At 46.0% G+C, this 25,130-nt stretch overlaps 1 protein-coding gene across 1 annotated transcript in view; it reads left to right on the forward strand.

Moving 5' to 3' along the window:
* lama1 (laminin, alpha 1) overlaps positions 1-25,130 on the forward strand; it is a 52,560-nt gene that overhangs the window by 15,114 nt on the left and 12,316 nt on the right. Inside the window, exons 8-38 of the mRNA XM_047349600.1 lie at positions 23-140; positions 239-417; positions 540-633; positions 724-881; positions 968-1,108; positions 1,183-1,341; positions 1,412-1,513; positions 3,659-3,873; positions 3,964-4,075; positions 4,205-4,315; positions 4,388-4,506; positions 12,346-12,432; positions 12,513-12,724; positions 15,008-15,114; positions 15,196-15,376; positions 15,448-15,584; positions 15,685-15,918; positions 16,084-16,227; positions 16,306-16,485; positions 16,916-17,101; positions 17,181-17,308; positions 17,405-17,522; positions 18,261-18,401; positions 18,499-18,617; positions 21,016-21,102; positions 21,173-21,366; positions 21,445-21,587; positions 21,789-21,887; positions 22,359-22,470; positions 23,818-23,974; positions 24,288-24,498. Of these exons, the coding sequence (XP_047205556.1) occupies positions 23-140; positions 239-417; positions 540-633; positions 724-881; positions 968-1,108; positions 1,183-1,341; positions 1,412-1,513; positions 3,659-3,873; positions 3,964-4,075; positions 4,205-4,315; positions 4,388-4,506; positions 12,346-12,432; positions 12,513-12,724; positions 15,008-15,114; positions 15,196-15,376; positions 15,448-15,584; positions 15,685-15,918; positions 16,084-16,227; positions 16,306-16,485; positions 16,916-17,101; positions 17,181-17,308; positions 17,405-17,522; positions 18,261-18,401; positions 18,499-18,617; positions 21,016-21,102; positions 21,173-21,366; positions 21,445-21,587; positions 21,789-21,887; positions 22,359-22,470; positions 23,818-23,974; positions 24,288-24,498 (4,485 nt within the window). The remainder of the gene's footprint in view (positions 1-22; positions 141-238; positions 418-539; positions 634-723; positions 882-967; positions 1,109-1,182; positions 1,342-1,411; positions 1,514-3,658; positions 3,874-3,963; positions 4,076-4,204; positions 4,316-4,387; positions 4,507-12,345; positions 12,433-12,512; positions 12,725-15,007; positions 15,115-15,195; positions 15,377-15,447; positions 15,585-15,684; positions 15,919-16,083; positions 16,228-16,305; positions 16,486-16,915; positions 17,102-17,180; positions 17,309-17,404; positions 17,523-18,260; positions 18,402-18,498; positions 18,618-21,015; positions 21,103-21,172; positions 21,367-21,444; positions 21,588-21,788; positions 21,888-22,358; positions 22,471-23,817; positions 23,975-24,287; positions 24,499-25,130) is intronic.

Raw genomic sequence — 25,130 nt, forward strand, 5'->3', positions numbered from 1 at the left:
TGATCTGTGTGTATTTTAACAGAAACTAAAGTGTGTGTGTGAACACAACACCTGTGGGGAAAGCTGTATCGAGTGTTGCCCTGGTTACCGTCAGATGCCATGGCAACCAGGAACCCTCTCTGAAGGGAACACCTGTGAAAGTGAGACAACATAAAAGATGGTAAAACATTCAGCATTGCAGACCATAATGACGCTCACTTGCCTTGTCTCTTTTTGTCCCAACATGTCTCTCTCTCAGAGTGTAACTGTCACAACAAAGCCAGTGACTGTTTCTACAATCAGACCATTTCTGACCTCAGCCTGAGTTTAAACAGTCATGGTGTTCGTCAGGGGGGCGGAGTCTGTGTCAACTGTCAACAGAACACAACCGGGATCAACTGTGAGACCTGCAGGGACGGATATTACAGACCAGCTGAGGTATTAATAAATGCAGCCAGTGGTACTGAGATTATTTCACGTTCTGGAAATATTTGGGGAGTTCTGTGTTTTTGATGAGGTTTTGTTTTATTGTTTGCATGGTCGTGTTGTGACATGTGCAGGTGTCTCCGTACTCTGACTTCCCATGTGTGGAGTGTAAATGTGACCTACAAGGATCCAAATCATCGGTGTGCAGCAAAGAAGACACTGACGCAGGTGCCTCTGATTGGTCCTGTGAAGTTTGTCTCAACTCTCAGCAGTAAAGGCCGGCGGTTGCTCTTATTGTGCTGCTCTGTGTGTGTTCAGGTGTGTCTGCAGGTCAGTGTCAGTGTAAGGAGGGGTTCTCCGGTCAGCAGTGTGATCGCTGTGCGTTTGGATTCAGAGACTTTCCTCACTGTGTTCGCTGTGAGTGTAACCTGGCAGGAAGCAACAACACCGATCCCTGCAGGCCCTGCACCTGCAAGGTAAACTCTGGGCTGATCAAAATATGGCTTTCCAGCAGATATGCGTGAAGCTGTTGGTAACCATCGGACCTTTATTTGCTCCTCAGGTGAATGTCATGGGAGTCAACTGTGATGTGTGTAAACCAGGCTTTTATAACCTGCAACAGAGGAACCCCCTGGGCTGCACCGACTGTTTCTGTTTTGGTGTTTCTAATGTCTGTGAGAGCTCTGCCTCATCCATCACTCAGGTAAGATAAAACACCTTTGCCCAGTTCCAAACCAGTCTCACCTGTACAAGCATCTGATGAGATTTGTGGTCCAGCTGTTTTTTTCAGATGCTGTCCTCCAATCATCTGAATCTCTCCAAGCTGCTCTAGTTGTCCATGGAAATGACCTCAGCATTCCCAGCAATGCTTCCTTTGGCACAGCCCACAAACACATACTCTGGTGGGCAGCACCCAGCAGTTTCCTTGGCAACAAGGTAAGCTAGTATATTGGAGATATCAGACATTGGTACCTGTTTCCATGTCTAAATATTTCCTTCTCTGTAGCTGGTGTCCTATGGAGGGCTGTTCATCTACTCTGTTGTTTACGATGTCCCCCTGGACAATAAGGACCAGACCTTACCTGTCCTCTCTGATGTCATCATGGAGGTGAGAACTAGTCAGAAGCCCAGCCAGTAACTACTGATCAAACTCATTGATTAGCTGATCATCCTCAGTGTGAGCTCCTCTGAAAAAAGAAGTGTTTATTTACATAAGAGGAAGGGTAATAAGGACATTTCCAAACTATCAATCCCTATTCATTTCGCACCAGGTACTAATCTTCTCATCAGGGATGTGCACAGATAGACGCTAGGTGGTGCTAGAGCACCTTCCCTTTTATCCTATGGACAAAAGGTGCCCTCCTGAAATCTTTTTTTTTCTTTACAGTGTATAGTGTTTAGGTAAAATTTCTGAATTTAATGGCCTATAATACCAGTCCCCCACGTTTTGAACCCCCCACCCTTCGCCAGCACACATACGTGTCCCGCCTCGTGAGTCTCTCAGCGGAGACAGACCTGCGCTGGTCCAACTTACCTCTTCTCTCCTCCTGCAGACAGGCCGGCTAACTATCCAGGAAACAAACAAAACGAATATACTTGCTTCCTAAATTTTAGATGAAAAAGTTAAAACTTCACCTGCCTCCATTTTATCTAAACAGAACAGGCCAATAAATGGCATACCTTTACCCGCTATGTCTTCTATGGCCGCCACCAGGCACCAGGAGAATGTCTACAATTTAACTCTTATATTAAATTAGAAGAAATAAATAAATTCAAATCTATCTCATAGATGTCGGTATTACATTTGCTATTATGGTCCATGATGACTTCTGTTTGACTCATGTTTTTTTTTATTGCAAATACGGCCAAATGAGCTGGTTAACATTACAATTCATACACTACTAAAATACCTTTAATAAAGTTCAGTAAATGTGGGGCATGTAGGCTAAGTTGTATTTTCTATTTCTGTGTGTGTAAAAATGATGATGTGATCAGAATATTTTAATTTCTAAATAGCAGACATCTTATCAATTCTCACGACTTGTAATCTCATTAATTTGTATTCTCTAAGAATAATTTCTGTCATATATCAAACTGGCTACATGCAGAAGTATAAATGATTCTTCTTATGATCATATTCTCTGATGTTGGTTTCATTTTGACTATAAAGATTGTATAACTCATTTTCTGGGTATATTTGATTTACGCTGTAGAAAGGTCACTGGTTACTGAAGATAACTCATTTAGTGTGACCTACCTGGTACATTTGGCTTTGCTACAACATAAGGTTATTTGGTGCAGAAGACATTTTGTGATAAAAGTACAGAATGATATAGTCAAGACAAACACGTTGTGCTCAGTGTGTAAAAAGAAAAAAAATGAAGGATAACGTACGTTTCAAATTTGACTCAGGAAGTTCAGGTTGTGAATCAGTAATCTAACTTTAAATCAGTCTTTGATCAGTTTGTTGCTTTATTAATCTTAAGAATTTTGTCAAATGCATTCTTGTTTTGAGTTTTTTTTCCTGGGTGGTCATTTCCCTTCAACCCACAGGACAGTTTGCTTAGTAATACATATAAATTATGTTCATGTTGTGCCTGTAATAAATCTCACACTACGAAGGCAACAGACAGCTCCATGTGTCGCACAAGGTGCCGTTTTTTTCTACTTGAGCACCTGCCCCCCAAAATGTCTGTGCACGCCACTGCTTCTCATCATTAGACATCCCAGGAGATTCACCCCAAGGTCAGAGCGTGAAGCACAGAGAAATGACTGAAAGCCCAAAAGCTCCATCCCAGGCCCTACAGGCCACAGTTAACAAGTTAAAGATTACAAGTCATGACAGAACAGTTAGAAAAACACTTAACCAGTATGGCTGCTTGGAAGGGTTGAAGGAGAAAGCCTCTTCTCTCTAAAAACAAGATGGCAGCAGGACTTAGGCTAGCAAAGCTACATCTGGATGAAGGACAAGACTTCTGAAACAATGTCCTCTGGACGAATGAGACCAAAGTAGAGATATTTGTCCACAATGCCCAGAACCAGGTTTGCATTAGTTGTAAAAGTTGTTCTACAGGTTGTTGGGTGTTCTGGTGTTTAAATCAAGTGACTAAAGGACAAGGGTTGGGACCATAACTGTCCAGAAGACTGAGTTTGAATGAGCCTCTGAGTGATTCACTGTAAGTTGTTGCGGCTTTAGACATGAAGACCAAACCACACAAACATAAAAGTCTTTATTATCTTACTTTGTTTCCAGGGTAATGGCCGATCTCTTCGTCTCTCGTCTCCTTTGCTCCTCTTCGTCTCTCCCCTAGCAGAACAATCTGTCTCTGTGGAGATGTTTCCACAGCAGTTTGTGGATGATCAAACTGGTGGTCTGATAACTCGAGACGACCTGCTGCTGGTTCTGACTAACCTGACCTCACTCTTGGTCAGAGTTCATCTGAATACTTCTGCTCAAAGACAAATACGGTAAGGAGATGTCCTGATGGGTCAGGAGGAGGGTCAACTGGAGGACAAACACCGCCAGAGAACAAACACTGACACACTTCTGATTTCCAGACTCAGCTCAGTCTCTCTGGATGTCATAGATTCTGGGTCAGGTTCTGGTGTTCAGGCAGTCGCAGTGGAGACATGCGAATGTCCATGGGGTTACAGTGGAACTTCCTGTGAGGTCAGCAGCTTATTTTAGTAAACTTGATTTCAGACCTGGATCATCTGGTTGTTCCTCTCCTGGTATTCCAGGTTCCTGGAGGACAGTTCCGCTGTTGAGAATGGACTAACACGTGCTTGTATGCTACAGGCATGTCTACCGGGGTTCTACAGAGTTGGTGGGGTTCTGTTTGGAGGAAACTGTATGCAGTGTGAATGTAACGCCTATTCCACCCAGTGTGACATCAGTGGAGTCTGTGAGGTGAGTCTGAACCAATGAGCAGCAGATTAAACCCTATCTGGACTCAGCTGACCACTCACCTGTCTCTCTCAGGGCTGCACCCACAACACAACTGGTCCTCACTGTGATCAGTGCCTTCCTGGTTTCTACAGTGACCCGACTAAGGATGACTGTCAGCTGTGTCCATGTCCTCTAACAGAGCGTTCCAACAGGTCTGTCTCACCATACCCAAAGTCCTCATCAAATGAAGTACATCAGTGCTTCACGGTCTGAGAGGATTGGGGACATGTTTAGTATTCAACTTTATTCAGGCCTGTAAAATTCTCTTTCTGTTGGGACTCTCACTTGTCTGCTTCAGTTTCAGTCTCACCTGTCTGCTACAGTTTTAGTCTCACCTTTCTGTCTCAGTTTCAATCTCACCTTTCTGTCTCAGTTTCAATCTCACCTGTTTGGTGAATTGTTTGGTGTGTGAAGCTCTCTCGTTTGATCTGATTTCTCTCTACTGTGATATCTCTTACTTATCTCTTATTGTTATAATACATAAGCACGTTAAAACACTTACTTTCTGTTGCTGCATTTAACGTTTGGTGACTCTCCGTGTTTACACGGTTTCTCTAGTAGTGCTAAGGGGTCGCTAGCTTAGCTTTAGCTCCACCATGGCTACCCGTTCTGCTGTTTCTCTCTCTGAGTCTCCTCCTCTCTCCTGCTCTCTGTGTCAGATGTTCAGTTACTCCTCTGCCTCCTTTAGTGATAATGGGACGTGTAATAAATGTAGCATTTTTGTAGCTTTGGAGGCGAGGGTGTCGTAATTGGAGGCCCGGCTCCGCGCTGTTGAAAAATCAACAGATAGCCGAGGCCCCTTAGCCAGCGCAGAGCCACCGAGGGTAGCTCCCCATAGCAGTCCTCCAGCAGAGCCCGCGCAGCCGGGGCTTCAGGCCGGCTGGGTGACGGTACGTAGAAAGCATAGTTCTAGATCCCAGCCCACAGGTCACCACCAACCCGTCTGCGTTTCTAACAGATTTTCCCCGCTCAGTGACACACCCGCTGAGAAGCCAACTCTGGTAATTGGCAGCTCCATAGTCAGAAACGTGGCACTAGAGACACCAGCGACCATAGTCAAATGTCTGCCAGGGGCCAGAACGGGCGACATCAAATCCTACCTGAAACTGCTGGCTAAGGATCAGCGTAAATACAGTAAGATTGTAATTAATGCTGGCGGTAATGACACCCGGTTACGTCAATCGGAGGTCACCAAAGTTAGTGTTGCTTCGGTGTGTAAGTTTGCCAAAATAATGTCGGACTCCGTAATTTTCTCTGGTCCCCTCCCCGATCTGACCAGTAACGACATGTTTAGCCGCATGCTGTCATTCAACCGCTGGCTGTCTAGATGGTGTCCAGAAAACAATGTGGGCTACATTGATAACTGGCGAACATTTTGGGGAAAACCTGGTCTGATTTGAGAGACGGCATCCATCCCACTTTGGATGGAGCTGCTCTTCTTTCTAGGAATCTGGCCGAATTTATTATTTCTCCAGAACTCTGACAACCCAGGGTTCAGACCAGGAAGCAGGGTCGTAGTTTAACACCCCTCTCTGCAGTTTCTGTACTGCTACCCACCCATTACCCTATTAAGACAGTGTCTCGCCCACGACCAAAATTGAATAAATTAAAAAATAATCTAAAAGGAGGAAATCAGGAAAATCTAATAAAAATAAACACAACTCAGACCTAAATGTGGCTTACTGAACATAAGATCTCTCTTCAAAGACTTTGCTACTTAGTGACCTGATTTGTGAAAATCAGATTGATTTATTTTGCCTCACAGAAACCTGGCTGCAGTAAGAGGATTATGTTACTATAAATGAGTCAACTCCTACTAATTATTAAAATTTTCACATTCCTCGAATTACTGGGTGAGGAAGAGGAGTAGCAACCATCTTTCAGTCTGATTTATTGATTAGCCCCAGACCAATCAATAGTTACAACTCTTTTGAATATTTAATCCTTAGTTTTCCTCATCCAAATTGCAAAGCACTAAAACCTCTTCTGTTTGTTGTTTTGTACCGTCCACCAGGCCCTTACTCTCAATTTTTACATCAGTTTTCAGACCTTTTATCTGATTTAGTGTTAAATACAGATAACGTTATTATAGTGGGGATTTTAACATTCATGTTGACACTGAAAGTGATAGCTTAAATATAGCGTTTAATGCTATCTTGGACTCAATTGGCTTTGCTCAAAACATTAACAAACCTACCCACCTTTGTCTTCATTCTCTGGACCTTGTGCTGACATATGGCATTGAGTGTAAAGACATAACAATATTTTCTCATAACCCTGTCCTGTCTGACCATTTCTTAATAACCTTTGAGTTTAATTTAACCGAGTACTCCACACCTGAAAGAAAATTTCATTATAGTAGATCATTATCAGGCGATGCTGTAACAACCTTTAAAGAATCTGTTCCACTTTTAATTTCCTCATTATCACTGAAAAGGAAAGTGGAGGGCAATAATTCTGTTTCTGCCCCTTCACAAATTGATTCTTTTGTTCATAGTGTTTCTTCATCATTGCGTGATGCATTAGACAATGCAGCCCCCTTGAAAAAGAAGGTAATCATTCATAGGAGGCTAGCTCCTTGGTTTAATTCAGAGCTGCGTACTTTAAAGCACAATGTTAGAAAATTGGAGAGAAAATGGCGCTCTACACACCTAGAGGATTCCTACTTAATCTGGAAAAATAGCCTACTGTTGTATAAAAAGACACTTCACCAAGCTAGAACAGCTTATTTCTCATCATTAATAGAAGAGAACAAGAATAATCCTAGGTTTCTCTTTAGTACAGTTGCTAAACTTACACAGAGTCATAGCTCTGTTGAGCCATCCATTCCCTTAGCTCTCAGCAGTCATGACTTTATGGGATTCTTCTTAAATAAAATCGATTCTATTAAAAATAAAATCTTTGACATACTCCTGATGATGATTACTTCATCCTCAGCAAGTGAGACAACATTGGAAATAACTGCAGAACCTGATTTGTGTTTGGACTGTTTTGATCCTGTGGAGCTTCCTGAGTTATCAGAAATATTAGCTTCATCTAAACCTTCAACTTGTATGTTAGACCCAATCCCAACCAAATTATTTAAGGAAGTGTTTCCTCTGATTACCAGCCCCATTTTAGATATGATTAATCTATCTTTAGTAAATGGATCAGAACCACAGGCTTTTAAGTTAGCTGTAATTAAACCTTTACTTAAGAAACCTTCGCTTGATTGAGATGACTTGAAAAATTACAGACCTATATCCAATCTTCCATTCTTATCTAAAATTCTTGAGAAAATAGTTGCTAATCAAATGTGTGAACATTTATACAGCAATGACCTGTTTGAAGAGTTTCAGTCAGGTTTCAGAGCTCATCATAGCACTGAAACAGCTCTGCTGAAAGTCACTAATGATATTCTTATGGCCTCAGATAATGGACTTGTGTCTGTTCTGGTTCTGTTAGATCTCAGTGCTGCATTTGATCCAGTCGATCATAATATTCTCTTAGAAAGGCTGGAATATGCTGTAAGGATCAGGGGAACAGCGCTAGGCTGGTTTAAATCTTATCTGTCTGACAGATTCCAGTTTGTTCATGTAAATGATAAATCATCTTTAAACTCCAGGGTTAATTGTGGAGTACCACAGGGTTCAGTACTTGGGCCAATTCTCTTTACTATATATATGCTTCCAATAGGTCAAATTATCAGGCAGCATAGAATAAATGTTCACTGTTACGCTGATGATACTCAGCTTTACTTATCCATAAATCCTGATGAACCCAACCAGTTAGATAGACTACAAGCATGTCTTGAAGATATAAAAATTTGGATGATGTTAAATTTTTTGCTTGTAAATTCAGACAAGACAGAAGTTGTCATCTTTGGACCGGAGTCTTTAAAAAAGAAACTGCTTAGTCAATCACTTAACCTGGATGGCATTAAATTGACCTCTGATAATAAAGTAAAGATCCTTGAACCGCCACCTTAACGTGGTGGAGGGGTTTGAGTGCTCAAATGATCCTAGAGGCTATGTTGTCTGGGGCCTAATTGCCCCTGGTAGGGTCTCCCATGGCAAACAGGCTCTAGGTGATGGGTCAGACAAAGAGTGGTTCAAGAATCCCTCATGAAGAACAAAATATCGAGGCACGTGACGTCGCCCGGTACGGCGGAGCCAGGGTCCCACCTGGAGCCAGGCCTGGGGTCGGGACTCGTCGGAGAGCACCTGATGGCCGGATTGCTCCTCGCGGGACCCGGCCGGGCCAAGCCCGAACGAGAGACGCGAGGCCATCCCCCAGTGGGCCCACCATCTGCAAGGGGAACCGTGAGGGACCGGTGCAAAGAGGATCGGGTGGCGGACGAAGGTGGAGACCTCAGCGGCCCGATCCCCGGATGCTTAGGCTGGCTCTAGGGACGTGGAATGTCACCTCGCTGGGGGGGAAGGAGCCTGAGCTTGTGCGGGAGGTCGAGAGATATCGACTAGAAATAGTCGGGCTCGCCGCCACGCACAGCGTGGGCTCTGAAACCCATCTCCTTGAGAGGGGTTGGACTCTCTTCTACTCTGGAGTGGCCCTCGGGAAGAGGCGGCGGGCTGGTGTGGGTTTGCTTGTTGCCCCCCAGCTCAGCCGTCTCGTGTTGGGGTTTACCCCAGTGGATGAAAGGGTCGTATCCCTGCGCCTTCAGGTTGGGGATAGGTCTCTGACTGTCGTCTCAGCCTACGGGCCGAGCGGTAGTGCAGAGTACCCGGCCTTCTTGGCGTCCCAGTCGGGGGTGCTGGATAGTGCCCCTCCCGGGGACTCCATTATTCTGCTGGGGGACTTCAACGCCCACGTGGGGAACGACAGCGACACCTGGAGAGGCGTGATTGGGAGGAATGGCCTCCCCGATCTGAATCCGAGTGGTGTTTTGTTATTGGACTTCTGTGCTAGTCACGAATTGTCCATAACGAACACCATGTTCAAACATAAGGGTGTTCATCAGTGTACTTGGCACCAGGACACCCTAGGCAGGAGGTCGATGATCGACTTTGTTGTCGTATCATCAGACCTTCGGCCGCATGTTTTGGACACTCAGGTGAAGAGAGGGGCTGAGCTGTCCACTGATCACCACCTGGTGGTGACTTGGATCCGCTGGAGGAGGAGAAAGCCGGACAGACTTGGCAGGCACAAGCACATAGTGAGGGTCTGTTGGGAACGCCTGGAAGAGCCCTCGGCCAGGGATGTATTCAACTCCCACTTCCGGGAGAGCTTCGACCAGATCCCGCGGGATGTTGGAGACATAGAGTCCGAGGGGACCATGTTCTCCGCATCTATTGTCGATGCTGCTGCCCGTAGCTGTGGCCGTAAGGTCTGTGGTGCCTGTCGCGGCCGCAATCCCAGAACCCGGTGGTGGACACCGGCAGTAAGGGATGCTGTCAAGCTGAAGAAGGAGTCCTATCGGCTGTGGTTGGCTTGTGGGACTCTTGAGGCGGCTGACGGGTACCGTGGGGCCAACTTGCTGCGGCCCAGGTTGTGGCAGAGGCAAAAACTCGAGCCTGGGAGGAGTTCGGTGAGGCCATGGAGAAGGACTACCGGTTGGCCTCGAAGCGATTCTGGCAAACCGTCCGGCGCCTCAGGAGGGGGAAGCAGTGCTTCGTCAACACTGTTTATAGTGGGGGTGGGAGACTGCTGACCTCGACTGAGGACATTATCGGGCGGTGGAAGGAGTACTTCGAGGATCTCCTCAATCCTGCCATCACGCATTCCCTGGTGGAAACAGAGGCTGGGGACTCGGGGTTGGACTCTTTCATCACCTAGGCTGAAGTCACCGAGGTGGTTAAAAAGCTCCGCGGTGGCAAGGCTTTGGGGGTGGATGAGATCCGCCCTGAGTACCTCAAGTCTCTGGATGCTGTAGGGCTGTCATGGTTGACACGCCTCTTCAACATTGCGTGGCGGTCGGGGACAGTGCCTCTGGACTGGCAGACTGGGGTGGTGGTCCCCCTTTATAAGAAGGGGGACCGGAGGGTGTGTTCCAACTACAGGGGGATCACACTCCTCAGCCTCCCTGGTAAGGCCTACGCCAGGGTAGTGGAGAGGAGAGTCCGACCAATAGTCGAACCTTGGCTTCAGGAGGAGCAGTGTGGTTTTCGTCCCGGAACACTGGACCAGCTCTACACCCTCTACAGGGTACTTGAGGGTGCATGGGAGTTTGCCCAACCGGCTCACATGTGTTTTGTGGACCTTGAGAAAGCATTCGACTGTGTCCCTCGTGATGCCCTGTGGGGGGTGCTCCAGGAGTATGGAATCGGGGGCCCTTTATTAGGGGCCATCCGGTCTCTGTACGAGCGGAGCAGGAGTTTGGTCCGCATTGCCGGCACTAAGTCGGACCTGTTCCCGGTGCATGTTGGACTCCGGCAGGGCTGCCCTTTGTCACCGGTCCTGTTCATAACTTTTATGGACAGGATTTCTAGACGCAGCCAAGGGCCGGAGGGGGTCGGGTTTGGGGACCAGTGGATTTCGTCTCTTCTTTTTGCAGATGACGTGGTCCTGCTGGCCCCCTCTAGCCAAGACCTACAGCATGCGCTGTGGCGGTTCGCAGCCGAGTGTGAAGCGGCTGGTATGAGGATCAGCTCCTCCAAGTCCGAGGCCATGGTTCTCAACCGGAAAAGGGTGGCTTGTCCTCTTCAGGTTGGAGGGGAGTTCCTGCCTCAAGTGGAGTTTAAGTATCTCGGGGTCTTGTTCACGAGTGAGGGAAGAATGGAGCGGGGGCTCGACAGACGGATCGGTGCGGCTGCCACAGTAATGGGGGCGCTGTGCCAGTCCGTTGTGGTGAAGAGAGAGCTGAGCCAAAAAGCGAAGCTCTCGATTTACCGGTCGGTCTACATTCCTACCCTCACCTATGGCCATAAACTTTGGGTCATGACCGAAAGAACGAGATCACGGATACAAGCGGCTGAAATGAGCTTCCTCCGTAGGGTGGCCGGGCACTCCCTTAGAGATAGGGTGAGGAGCTCGGCCATCCGGGAGGGGCTTGGAGTAGAGCTGCTGCTCCTCCACATCGAGAGGAGCCAGTTGAGGTGGCTCGGGCATCTATACCGGATGCCTATATTAAACAGGTTTCTAGGATTCCACAAAATGCAGTTAAAAGCCTTCAGCTGATCCAAAATGCTGTTATTTCAGCTTTTAACTTTGTTCTCTTTTCTCTTCCTAGAAGCTACACCTGGCCTGACTCTGTGTCTACCTGTGACACCTTTCGGGAGAGGGGCATCGTCCGAGCTTCTGCTGGCAACAACTTAATGCTCACCTTCTACAGATGATCCACATGGCCCTGTCTTTCACTGTTTAATCCTTTCTCTCTCCTAGACATGGCTACTGACTGAGCTTCTACTGTGACTAACTCTATGTTCTCTCTTTCAGACTCTAACCTTGAAAACTGGCTCAGAGTTTATCTGTTCTTTCTTTCTAGATGAAACAACTAAAGGAGCTACATCCATTAACATTTACTTTTTCTTCCTATAGAAAGTACTCCTGGATCAGTGCTTCTTTGTTCTCTTTGTGTCTCTGCTTTGTTCTCTCAAACCTCCAGTCGGTCGTGGCAGATGGCCGCTCACACTGAGCCTGGTTCTGGTTCTGCTGGAGGTTTCTTCCTGTTAAAAGGGAGTTTTTCCTCTCCACTGTCGCTACATGCATGCTCAGTATGAGGGATTGCTGCAAAGTCAACACCAGTGACTGTCCACTGTCTCTACATGCTCATCCAGGAGGAGTGAATGCTGCAAGTCACTGACTGGATGCAATCTGCTGGGTTTCCTTAGATAGAAAAACTTTTTATCCAATTTGAATAAATAACTAACTCCGACTGCACTATTCAATTGTTAGGATTAATAGGAATGTATGAACCTGACTGTTGTGAAGAACCTTGAGACGACATGTGTTGTGAATTGGCGCTATATAAAGAAAACTGAATTGAATTGAATTTAATTTAATTTAATTTAATTTAACCTGCCTGCTCCAGCTTCAGTCCTACCTGTCTGTTTCAGTTTCAGTCCTACCTGTGTAGTGGATGCGTCTGGAAAGGTGTCATGTGATCAGTGCCAGCATGGATACACTGGGACAAACTGTGAGAGGTGAGGGTCACAGATGCCCTGGCTAAGGTTTTATTCAGTAAATAGAGTGACTCACTGTAATTTCTTATGCCTGTCTGCAGGTGTACCAGTGGTTTCTATGGTAACCCACAGGTCATGGGTGGGGCCTGTGTTAGCTGTGAGTGTAACGGTAACGTTAACGTCAGTGAGGCCGGATACTGCGATACTGTGACTGGGGAGTGTCTGCGTTGCCTCAGCAACACGGCAGGAAAACATTGTGAGGTCTGTCGTCCTGGTTACTATGGAGACGCAGTGCTCACCAAGGATTGTAAGAGTGAGTTTTTTATACCCTAATGTCTGTACGACAGAACCAAGTCTCACAGATTGTTAACTATGATCAGCCACAGAAATTTAATGAAGCAGAACATCTCACCACAGGGACATTACATTGGTACCTCCATCACACCGTGTGATAGTAGCCTGCAGAACAGGGGACATTTATTCAAAAGGGGCAACAGTCTCTGCGCTCCGCTGGAACCCCTGAATATTAGTGTCTCCAGGTGTGCCAGTGGTTGCTAAGACAACACTTAGGTAGTGGGAGGTGTTGCAATTGTGTTCCACAAATATAAATTTTGTTTTGATAAAAACTAAACCTGTTGAACGTGATGAGTTCTAGACTAAACCAACTGTGATAAAACAGCAGTCTCAGAACATTCAGACATGTCTCCTTCCTCACACCTCGTTAGCCTAACCATATGCTGGCTGGGCAGTGAGGGCAGGAGCTGCTGCGTTGCAGCAGGAATGTTGATCTTCTGAAATCTTATTAGTTTTTACCTTTGACCGCTTTCTCCTGGTGTAAATTTGAGCACATGCATGCTGCTATCTGATGGTGAAGTGATGACACTGCAGGCCTTCAGAGCCAATCATCCAGAGAGCATTGCATGAAAGGGTTGTAGTTTTAACAGTGAAAGCAGAAATTTAACAGGGGTTGGCTTGTGGGAGGGGTCATATACACTGCTCAAAAAAATAAAGGGAACCCTCAAATAACACATCCTAGATCTGAATGAATGAAATATTCTCATTGAATACTTTGTTCTGTACAAAGTTGAATCTGCTGACAACAAAATCACACAACAATCATCAATGGAAATCAAATTTATGAACCAATGAAGGCCTGGATTTGGAGTCACACACAAAATTAAAGTGTAAAAACACACTAGAGGCTGATCCAACTTTGATGTAATGTCCTTAAAACAAGTCAAAATGAGGCTCAGTATTGTGTGTGGCCTCCATGTGGCTGTATGACCTCCCTACAACACCTGGAGATGCTCCTGATGAGACGGTGGATGATCTCCTGAGGGATCTCCTCCCAGACCTGGACTAAAGCATCCGCCAACTCCTGGACAGTCTGTGGTGCAACGTGACGTTGGTGGATGGAGCGAGACATGATGTTCCAGATGTGCTCAATCGGATTCAGGTCTGGGGAACGGGCGGGCCAGTCCATAGCTTCAATGTCTTAATCTTCCAGGAACTGCTGACACATTCCAGCCAAATAAGATCTAGCATTGTCCTGCATTAGGAGGAACCCAGGGCCAACCGTACCAGCATATATGGTCTCACAAGGGGTCTGAGGATCTCATCTCGGTACCTAATGGCAGTCAGGCTACCTCTGGTGAGCACATGGAAAGAAATGCCTCCCCACACCATTACTGACCCACTGCCAAACCAGTCATGCTGAAGGATGTTGCAGGCAGCAGATCGCTCTCCACGGTGTCTCCAGACTCTGTCACGTCTGTCACATGTGCTCAGTGTGAACCTGCTTTCATCTGTGAAGACCACAGGGCACCAGTGGTGAATTTGCCAATCCTGGTGTTCTCTGGCGAATGCCAAGTGTCCTGCACGGTGTTGGGCTGTGAGCACAACCCTCATTTGTGGACGTCAGGCCCTCATACCATCCTCATGGAGTTGGTTTCTAACCGTTTGTGCAGACACATGCACATTTGTGGCCTGCTGGAGGTCATTTTGCAGGGCTCTGGCAGTGCTCCTCCTGTTCCTCCTTGCACAAAGGCGGAGGTAGCGGTCCTGCTGCTGGGTTGTTGCCCTCCTACGGCCTCCTCCACGTCTCCTGGTGTACTGGCCTGTCTCCTGGTAGCGCCTCCAGGCTCTGGACACTACGCTGACAGACACAGCAAACCTTCTTGCCACAGCTCCCATTGATGTGCCATCCTGGATGAGCTGCACTACCTGAGCCACTTGTGTGGGTTGTAGAGTCCGTCTCATGCTACCACGAGTGTGAAAACACCACCAACATTCAAAAGTGACCAAAACATCATCCAGAAAGCATCGGTACTGAGAAGTGGTCTGTGGTCCCCACCTGCAGAACCACTCCTTTATTGAGTGTCTTGATAATCACCAAAGATTTCCTCCTGTTGTCTTTTACATTTGAACAACAAGATGTGAAATTGATTGTCAATCAGTGTTGCTTCCTAAGTGGACAGTTTGATTTCACAGAAGTTTGATTTACTTGGAGTTATATTGTGTTGTTTAAGTCTTCCCTTTATTTTTTTCAGCAGTGTATATCGATATCACTGACAGTGGGCGGGTCTTTTTCTTGCAGACTGCGGCTGTGATGTCAACGGCTCTTTATCCACTGTATGTGACATCACAACGGGTCAGTGTTTGTGCAGAGAGAATGTGACGGGACACACCTGTGACCGCTGCCAGGTAACTAACACACAGACACACACACAGACACACTCACATATGATAAGGTAAATGTTTTGGTTTGTTTGTTTACGTTCTCAGTCGGGGTTCTTCGGGCTTCGGAGTGGGCGGAGCTGTCAGCCCTGCGGCTGCAGCCGGTCTGGATCTGTGTCTGAGTTATGTGATGAAGATGGGCAGTGTCACTGTAAAGATGGAGTAGCTGGAGTCAGGTGTGATCATTGTAGCCGTGGTTACTATGGTTACCAGGGCATCAACTGCACAGGTAAAAGGTGTGACAGACTGTCTGTATGGCTGCCGTTCTGCCATCTTATTGGCTGCTTTCTGATCTCCCAGCATGCATCTGCGATCACACTGGTGGAAACTGTAACCCCAATAGCGGAGAGTGTGTCTGCCCCCCCAACACAGAGGGAGACACCTGCAACAGGTGTGAGACAGGTTACTGGGATCACGACCCCACCACAGGCTGCAAGGTACACACAGGAGCACACACACACACACACCTGCACAGAGCTGTTAGTACCTACATACACCTGTGACAGGTGAGTGCTGTTAACTACCTATGTCCTCCAGGCGTGCAGCTGCAGTGCCTCAGGAAGCTCCTCCCCCCAGTGTGACCTGCTCAGTGGACAGTGTCCTTGCAAGGATGGCTTCTCTGGCAGGTCATGTGATTGGTGTGCACCTGGTTACTATGGTTACCCAGCCTGCTCAGCGTGCAGCTGTGATGTGGCAGGAACCAACGAGACGTTTTGCAGTAAAACACTCGGAGTATGTGAGTGCGGACGGACTGGAGAGTGTGTGTGCAAGGTAAGAACCAGAACCAGGATCAGGTGATACGATCATTCAGATCATTTGAACCAGGTTTTACTACTGTCCGTTACTGATGATGATGAAGATACTTTAATCATTAATGTCACTATACTTCCGCTGTGTTTGTGTTTAAAAACACATATGTTTCATGTCATGGTTTAGTCTGGCGTGTCAGGTCGGCGCTGTGAGGAATGTGTTTCTGGTTGGTTTGCTCTGTCAGACCAGAACCCAAATGGATGTTCTGAATGTTTCTGTTCTGGACTGAGCAGAGACTGTGAGGAGCAGGGAGGACTCACCAGAGTCCCTGTGAGTATTGTAAAAATTCTACATTGGTACTGCAAGTACACATATGTACTACATTCAGAAGGTTTCTCTTCTCCACAGATCAGTATCGGTCGGTCTCCTGATGTCTTGTCATTGGTCAGTCTGTCCAGCCTTCAGAGTGTTAAATCTGGGGTTTACCAACATGGCGGCGAAATGCTGCTGGACACCCGGCAGTTAAATACCAGTGGGCTCGTTGGCCCCCTCTACTGGAGAATGCCAGCTCAGGTCGAAGGGGACCAGGTAAGGTTTCCCAGCCTTCTGACTGATGCTGCTGCATGCTCTGTAGCTGCAGCTTAATCTGTGAACTGAAGACCTCATTTTTGTCCACCTCTGGTTTTCATTCTGCTCCTTTTACTGAATTACAGGAAACGTTTGCTAGAGCTCTAATGACCTCTCATTTGTTTCTGATCAGGTTTTTTCTAAATGTAAACAGAATCATAAACCAATGGTTCACATGAGGACAAAACACCACATAATCCAGTCTGACCAGTTGACCTGCAGGCTAATATTCAAAAGTTATCTAAAATCTGACAGCCATACCATTTATTAACTCATTTATTGTGTTCATATCTGAAATATTTTTGGTCTGTGCTATTGGATCAAGGTAATATGTTGTACTGTGAAGTTTTTCTGTGTATTTACTGAAGTACCTGACTGTGTTTCCATACAGCTGATGTCATATGGTGGCTTGCTCTCTTACATCATCACTTTCTATGCTGAGGATGGCTCTGGACTGTCCAATCAGGAGCCTCAGGTGCTCATGAGGGGTGGGACCTTGAGGAAGCACATTATATACACTGACATGGTTACCCCTAGCAACAGCATCGGGACACAGCATAACATCAAGCTGATGGAGGTAGGGCAGTGAAGCATTCTGGGAAACAGATTCAGAACAACAAAGGTGTCGGCTGGTTCTGACTGGTTCTGTTTTACAGCACAAGTGGAAATATTTTAACTCGGTGTCTCAGATGGCGGTGACCCATGCAGACTTTCTGTCTGTCCTCAATAACATTCAGTACATCCTCATCAAGGCTTCGTACGGGACCGGCCTGCAGCAGAGCAGGTCCACATACATACACTACTACCTATTAGCATTGCTTTGATACACTGATGTCACGTCACTAACCCTAAAAACCATGTTTCCTCTTATTTCATTAAGGATTTCTAACATCACTATGGAGAGAGCTGTCAGCGCAGAGTCAGGTGACTTACAGGAAAGGGCCAAACTGATTGAGTCATGTCTCTGTCCACCTGGATACAGTGGACTGTCCTGTCAGGTAATAATTATCAGTATGCATAATAGCCTCATGGGTTCATCAGAACATCTTCTCAGAACCCAACCATTTCCTCTCTGAGCACCAAAAGGAAAACTCAAGGTTTTTCAGACCAAACCAGCTATCCAGAGAACAGAAATGATGAGTGTGTTAAGGTGCAGATAAAATAACTGAATTATTTTCACTTACTGAATTCATCAGGATAAAACTGTGAGTCATCAGCATAAAGACATTTATCCCACACTGTAATTATTTGACCAAGTGGAAAATACACAGTATAAAAAGACATCGAACCTTTTGGACTGAATGGTTCCTGAGATCCAGCAAAATTAGGATTGGTTAAAATTTTTGTTTGCTAAATGCAAAACAGAAATGTCTGATATGATGACAAAGTTTATAAAATAAGTTTACATTAAGTGTTTTATTTTGTTAAGGATCAGTCGGGTTCTCACGGGGTGTACGGCTGTGCTTATCATGTGAAGGGACTCCGCGAATCCTATTTGTGCCAAAGCAACCCACAAAATCTGTAATTACACCTACCTTAAAAGACTGTGGTATTGATCTGTTTACTAAAGATAAGACACTTTGGTTGGAATTGGTTCTAACATACTAGTTGAAGTTTAGATGAAGCCAATATTTTTGAAAACTCTGAAAGCTCAACTGAATCAGACCCATCTTTCTAACCTGTCCAACACTGACCCGTCTTTCTGACCCATCTGTCTCTGACTCGTCCCTCTGTAGGAGTGTGCGGCAGGTTTTTTCCGGCAGCCTCAGTCTGAGCTCCCACTTCAGAGTTTGAAGACCATGACAGTACGTCCATGTGTTCAATGTCGCTGCAACAACCACAGTGCAAGCTGTGACCCAGAGACCGGAGACTGTCAGGTAACATATGAGTGCAGGTAGAGTTGGCTTATTTAGGGGTTTCAGTAGCAGTGCCCACTGGTGATGAAATATCAACATTTACCTCAATATTATTCAGGACTGTAAGCATCACACCAGCGGGCGGAGATGTGATATCTGTGCCCCGGGTTACTATGGAAACATCAGTGGCTCTGCAAGTGACTGTTCTTTGTGTGCCTGCCCCCTGCTGGATAATAGGTAAACTGCAACTTGCGCTTTGGCATTTCGCGAGCCATGTTTACCCGAATCCATTCTGTATCAGTGGTTTAACAAGTCCACGCTCCAGTGTCCATGTTTAAATGAGTCTCTTCTCCAGTGTCAGTGCATAAACCAGTATGTTCTCCGGTGTCAGTGCGTAAACCAGTATGTTCTCCAGTGTCAGTGTGTAAACCAGTATGTTCTCCGGTGTCAGTGTGTAAAACAGTCTCTTCTCCACTGTCAGTGTGTAAACCAGTTTCTTCTCCAGTGTCAGTGTGTAAACCAGTATGTTCTCCAGTGTCAGTGTGTAAACCAGTATGTTCTCCAGTGTCAGTGTGTAAACCAGTCTCTTCTCCACTGTCAGTGTGTAAACCAGTATGTTCTCTAGTGTCAGTGTGTAAACCAGTCTCTTCTCCAGTGTCAGTGTGTAAACCAGTCTCTTCTCCAGTGTCAGTGTGTAAACCTGTATGTTCTCCAGTGTCAGTGCGTAAACCAGTATGTTCTCCAGTGTCAGTGTGTAAACCAGTCTCTTCTCCAGTGTCAGTGTGTAAACCAGTCTCTTCTCCAGTGTCAGTGTGTAAACCTGTATGTTCTCCAGTGTCAGTGCGTAAACCAGTATGTTCTCCAGTGTCAGTGTGTAAACCAGTCTCTTCTCCAGTGTCAGTGTGTAAACCAGTCTCTTCTCCAGTGTCAGTGCGTAAACCAGTCTCTTCTCCAGTGTCAGTGTGTAACCCAGTCCGTTCTCCACTGTCAGTGTGTAAACCAGTATGTTCTCCAGTGTCAGTGTGTAAACCAGTCTCTTCTCCAGTGTCAGTGTGTAAACCTGTATGTTCTCCAGTGTCAGTGCGTAAACCAGTATGTTCTCCAGTGTCAGTGTGTAAACCAGTCTCTTCTCCAGTGTCAGTGTGTAAACCTGTATGTTCTCCAGTGTCAGTGTGTAAACCAGTATGTTCTCCAGTGTCAGTGCGTAAACCAGTCTCTTCTCCAGTGTCAGTGTGTAAACCTGTATGTTCTCCAGTGTCAGTGGGTAAACCAGTCTCTACTCCAGTGTCAGTGTGTAAACCTGTATGTTCTCCAGTGTCAGTGCGTAAACCAGTATGTTCTCCAGTGTCAGTGCGTAAACCAGTCTCTTCTCCAGTGTCAGTGTGTAAACCTGTATGTTCTCCAGTGTCAGTGGGTAAACCAGTCTCTACTCCAGTGTCAGTGTGTAAACCTGTATGTTCTCCAGTGTCAGTGCGTAAACCAGTATGTTCTCCAGTGTCAGTGTGTAAACCAGTCTCTTCTCCAGTGTCAGTGTGTAAACCAGTCTCTTCTCCACTGTCAGTGTGTAAAAAAGTATGTTCTCCAGTGTCAGGGCGTAAACCAGTCTCTTCTCCAGTGTCAGGGCGTAAACCAGTCTCTTCTCCAGTGTCAGTGTGTAAACCAGTATGTTCTCCAGTGTCAGTGCGTAAACCAGTCTCTTCTCCAGTGTCAGTTTGTAAACCAGTCTCTTCTCCATTGTCAGTGTGTAAACCAGTATGTTCTCCAGTGTCAGGGCGTAAACCAGTCTCTTCTCCAGTGTCAGGGCGTAAACCAGTCTCTTCTCCAGTGTCAATGTGTAAACCAGTCTCTTCTCCAGTGTCAGTGTGTAAAGCAGTCTCTTCTCCAGTGTCAGTGTGTAAACCAGTCTCTTCTCCAGTGTCAGTGTGTAAACCTGTATGTTCTCCAGTGTCAGTGTGTAAACCAGTCTCTTCTCCAGTGTCAGTGTGTAAACCAGTCTCTTCTCCAGTGTCAGTGTGTAAACCAGTCCGTTCTCCAGTGTTAGTGCGTAAACCAGTATGTTCTCCAGTGTCAGTGTGTAAACCAGTCTCTTTTCCTGTGTCAGTGTATAAACCAGTCTCTTCTCCAGTGTCAGTGTGTAAACCAGTCTCTTCTCCAGTGTTAGTGTGTAAATCAGTCCGTTCTCCAGTGTCAGTGTGTAAACCAGTCTCTTCTCCTGTGTCAGTGTGTAAACCAGTCTCTTCTCCAGTGTTAGTGTGTAAACCAGTCCGTTCTCCAGTGTCAGTGTGTAAACCAGACTCTTCTCCAGTGTCAGTGTGTAAACCAGTCTCTTCTCCAGTGTCAGTGTGTAAACCAGTCTCTTCTCCAGTGTCAGTGTGTAAACCAGTCTCTTCTCTGGTGTCAGTGCGTAAACCAGTATGTTCTCCAGTGTCAGTGCGTAAACCAGTTCGTTCTCCAGTGTCAGTGTGTAAACCAGTTCGTTCTCCAGTGTCAGTGTGTAAACCAGTTCGTTCTCCAGTGTCATTGTGTAAACCAGTCTCTTCTCCAGTGTTAGTGTGTAAACCAGTCTCTTCTCCAGTGTTAGTGTGTAAACCAGTCTCTTCTCCAGTGTTAGTGTGTAAAGCAGTCCATTCTCCAGTTTCAGTCCCACTTGTGTGTCGGATGGAGCTGGAGATTTCCGGTGCACCTCTTGTCTGAATGGATATGAAGGCAGATATTGTGAGAGGTGAGGCATTACACCTGCAGATATCACATGACTTACCTGCTGTGACGTCACATGGAGTTTTGTCTTTCAGGTGTTCTGCTGGTTACCATGGTAACCCGACCTTGCCAGGTGGGATTTGTTTGATTTGTCGCTGTAGTGGGTGGGGCTCCTTCCGTCAGGTGTGTAATGAGCTTACAGGACTGTGTGAGTGCAAGCCTGGGGTCAGAGGTCAGTTATGCGACCAGTGTGAGGAGCGTCATGTCCTGCAGCAGGAGGAGTGTGTGCGTAAGTACCCCCCAACACACACACACAGGTTTTAAAGCTGCATGTTATCAGAGGTGGCCTCATGTTTGTTTTTAACAGCATGTGATGATGGCTGCACCAGCGTTCTGCTGGACGACCTGGACAGACTTAACGACCTCTTCCTGTCTGTCAACCTGAGCGCCGTCACCATGGCGCCTTACCGACAGATGGTGCTGTTGGAGAATCGGATCAAATACTTCAAGGTAAACAACTGACCATTGTCACCTGCTTTGTTGATCAGGCTGCTGTTATTCCAGATGTTAAACTAGTCTCTACCCAAGTCTTGTCTCTAGTTTTAGATCCTAACTGACTGGTCTCCAGTTTTAGGGTCGACCCGAGTCTGTTCACTCTAGTTTTGATATCAGCTCAAGTCATTTTGTGGACTGTTGTTAAAATGTGTCCAGGCTGGGATTTCTCCAAACAAAACTGTAGTGTCACAGTTGTCCAGATTGGACGAGGACTTACACCATCTGACCTCTGACCTCAGCACCCTGCAGCAACAGGTAGACACACTTCATCAATTTCACTTGAACATTCAGGGACATGAGGGTTTTTAGGTTCATTGGGTAAAAACAAAATCTAATAGACAACCAACCAATCAGCTACAACATTATGACAACCAACAGGTGTCCAACAAGGCAGCACTTGACCACTGAAAATTGTGGAGAAATTTGTCCAACAATAAGCCAAAGACCAAAGCCTTAACTCAGCTTCCAAACTTTCCAGTTTACAAACCGATGGGGTTCTGGTTCTGGAGACCAAAGATCTAAAGACAGCATCCTGGTTTCAGAGACTCTACCTGAAAGAGTTTTATTTCCACATCCTGGAGGATCAGAGCTGTGTGGGTTGGAGAGGAGCAACCCACTCAGACTTAAATGGTCATCATTTTATGGCAGATAAGTGAACCTTAGAACACAAACGCTCAGAAATTTGATTCATGATGGTTTTCTCTTCTCTGTGTGCCGACTGGCCAGTTGATACATCTGTCTGAGAGCCTGATGGAACTTCATATCTCCACCAATAACAGCTGGTCCCACAGTGAGCTGCTGCTGAGGAGGGTCTGCAGACTTCAAGACAACATTCAGGGTAAAGAACAACAGCAAGACTATAATAATAATAATCAGAACCAGAAATAGCTCAAATTGCCATGTTTGTGAACATAACCAATTTGAGTTCTGTTCCACTTTGCTGTCAACGAACACATTTTACATATAAATATATGAGGAGGGAAATAAAAATGAATTTTTTCTGTAAATATGTACTTAGCAAGTGTTTTTACAAAAGAGGAAGACAAGGTTGAATTAGTGCAGATATGCCTGGTATGGACCTGGACCCTCTGCTCATCCTCTCTGTAGACCTAATTGTTCCCCGGAGTTTGGTGGATGAGCTAAACCACACAACAACAACAACAATAATAATAATAATACAGTCGCTCAGTTGGTAGCACTGTTGCCTTGCAGCAAGAAGGTCTTGGGGTCAAATCCTGGTAGGGGATTTGAACCCATAGACCTTCTGCATAGAGTTTGCATGTTCTCTCCGAGTACTTCTGCTTCCTCCCACAGTCCAAAAACATGATGTTAGGGTAAGCTGTATCTCTAAATTGCCCTTACATTTACCGGCCACTTTATTAGGTACACCTGTCCTAATAATCTATGCCACCAATGATTAAGACAGTTCTGAAGGCAAAACGGGGTCCAACCCGGTACTAGCAAGGCGTACCTAATAAAGTGGCTGGTGAGTGTAGGTGTGAGTTTGAGTCTGGTTGTTTGTCCTGTGATGGACTGAAGACCTGTCCAGGGTACCCCTGCCTCTCGCCCAATGAGAGCGTAAGATAGGAACCAGCTCCCCTGCAACCCTGGACAATGCATGGATGACATATAAAAATTTTTTAAAATACCTCCAAGGACATCGTTCAGCCGTTAAAATCACAATAGGCAAATAACTGCAATAAAAGCACCAAACATTTAAAAATTAAACATAAAAAGATATAAAGATAAGGGGCCACTTGGCTGGAAGCTCTGAAACCCTGGTATTTGGGCCAGCAGGTGGTACAAGCAGAGAAACAGAGATGGTGGACCACCTAGTACATGAACAAGCATCAGTGTGCAGAAGATCACATAGATGTGGTGGTGTGAGGTTATGGAGAATCAGAAAAACAACTTAGAAATCAGGCAGTAAAGGTGTTAGAGAACCAGAGAGATGTGCTGAATAGCAGTACACCCGAGTTCTGGTAACAAGTCGGGCAGCCGAGTTTGTTGTTGAGATGTAACCGGACCATGGCCAGGGTGGCAGTAGTTCCAAGTCATGAAATGAAAGTATGCACACTGGGTAAAGTTTTCAGCAATGATAACAGAGTAACAAGAGAGCTAACAGAGACCAATTAGAACCAATGCATCAACAACAACTAATAACGCTGATTTGTGATTGATTCAGTGCTGCAGAGGGAGGCGGGGCATCTGAACCAGACCAATGAGAACGAGTTCAATGTTGCCAATAAGACCCATCTGCTGGAAGAGGTGGGGTCCATGCTGCAAGTCATCAGAGGTGTAAATCTTACAGCAGCCAAGTCAGCAGCCAATCAGGAGCTGAGGTGGGTCTCATCTTTCCACTCAGCTGGTTTTAAATCGGTCAGTCCGTTTGAATGTTATGAATTTCCCTCATGTTCAGATCAAGTCTGTTAATCACATCTCTGTTCAGAGCAGCCAGTTTCCTCTAATAACAACCTCCTCTTCTTCTTCGGTCATCTTCTCTCCCCTGAAGCAGGACGAGCTAACCTGAGAGCTCAGTACACATAAACACCAGAACAGCAGCTTGAGTCTCAGATCCTCGTTCTGCTCTTTAACCTCAGATGGATAAATAGTGGATATTTTCATCACCTATCTTCAAACCTTGTGTCCTTGCAGCTTCTCCGAGTCTCTCATCCACTCGCTGGAGTTGGATTTACTGGCCAGGTGGGCTGCAGGTGAAGACAGGCCTCACCTCCTCCGCAATTCCCTCGGTGTTGCCATGTCAACACTCCAGCATGCAAGCACTCGTCTTAGTGAAGCTGCACAGCGAAACACAGAAACACACAACCTTCTGGATGCTGTAGCCACTCTGCAGCACCACCATAAGGTGAGCATGCAGCAAATGACACTGATCAGTTCCTGACAGATAGTAACAGCTGGGACATGGGTCCTCCTCCTGTGGACCATCATCTCCAGACTGTAGCAATAAAGGTTAAAAGTCTTGTTAAGAACAAGAGTAGAAGATTCAAACATCAGTAATCAGTCATGCTGAGCATTTAGCATAGGCAGCAAAATCTCAGAATGTTCTAGTTGCTGACTAACTTCCAGCAGGAGCAGGGATGATGTCCCAAAGCTGGAAGCTAAAGCAGAGGAGCATCTTCAGGCTCATCATGATGAGGGACAGTCAGCAGCTAGTGTCCAAGCCGGGACATAAACCAGTAGGACACCTTTCTGGGGACTTCTAGCTGAAGTTATATGATGCTGTCATTTGGTGAAGTCATAATTGATCATTACATCTTAGCTGATCAACCATTTCAAATAAATAAAAATATTAAGAAATAATTCACAAGATAACCTTATTGCATCTTGTTGCTGTGGCCCGTTCATTTCTACAGCTACGCAGAACACGGCAGTGATATAAGAGACAGAAAAACAGAACACATCTACTGGTACCACAATGAGACATGGTAGTGAGGACTGAGGGGCCAAACTGAGCTTTTTTAACTAATGACTGGGGAA

This window comes from Girardinichthys multiradiatus, chromosome 21 (genome assembly GCF_021462225.1).
Source record: "Girardinichthys multiradiatus isolate DD_20200921_A chromosome 21, DD_fGirMul_XY1, whole genome shotgun sequence".
Classification (NCBI taxonomy): domain Eukaryota; kingdom Metazoa; phylum Chordata; class Actinopteri; order Cyprinodontiformes; family Goodeidae; genus Girardinichthys; species Girardinichthys multiradiatus.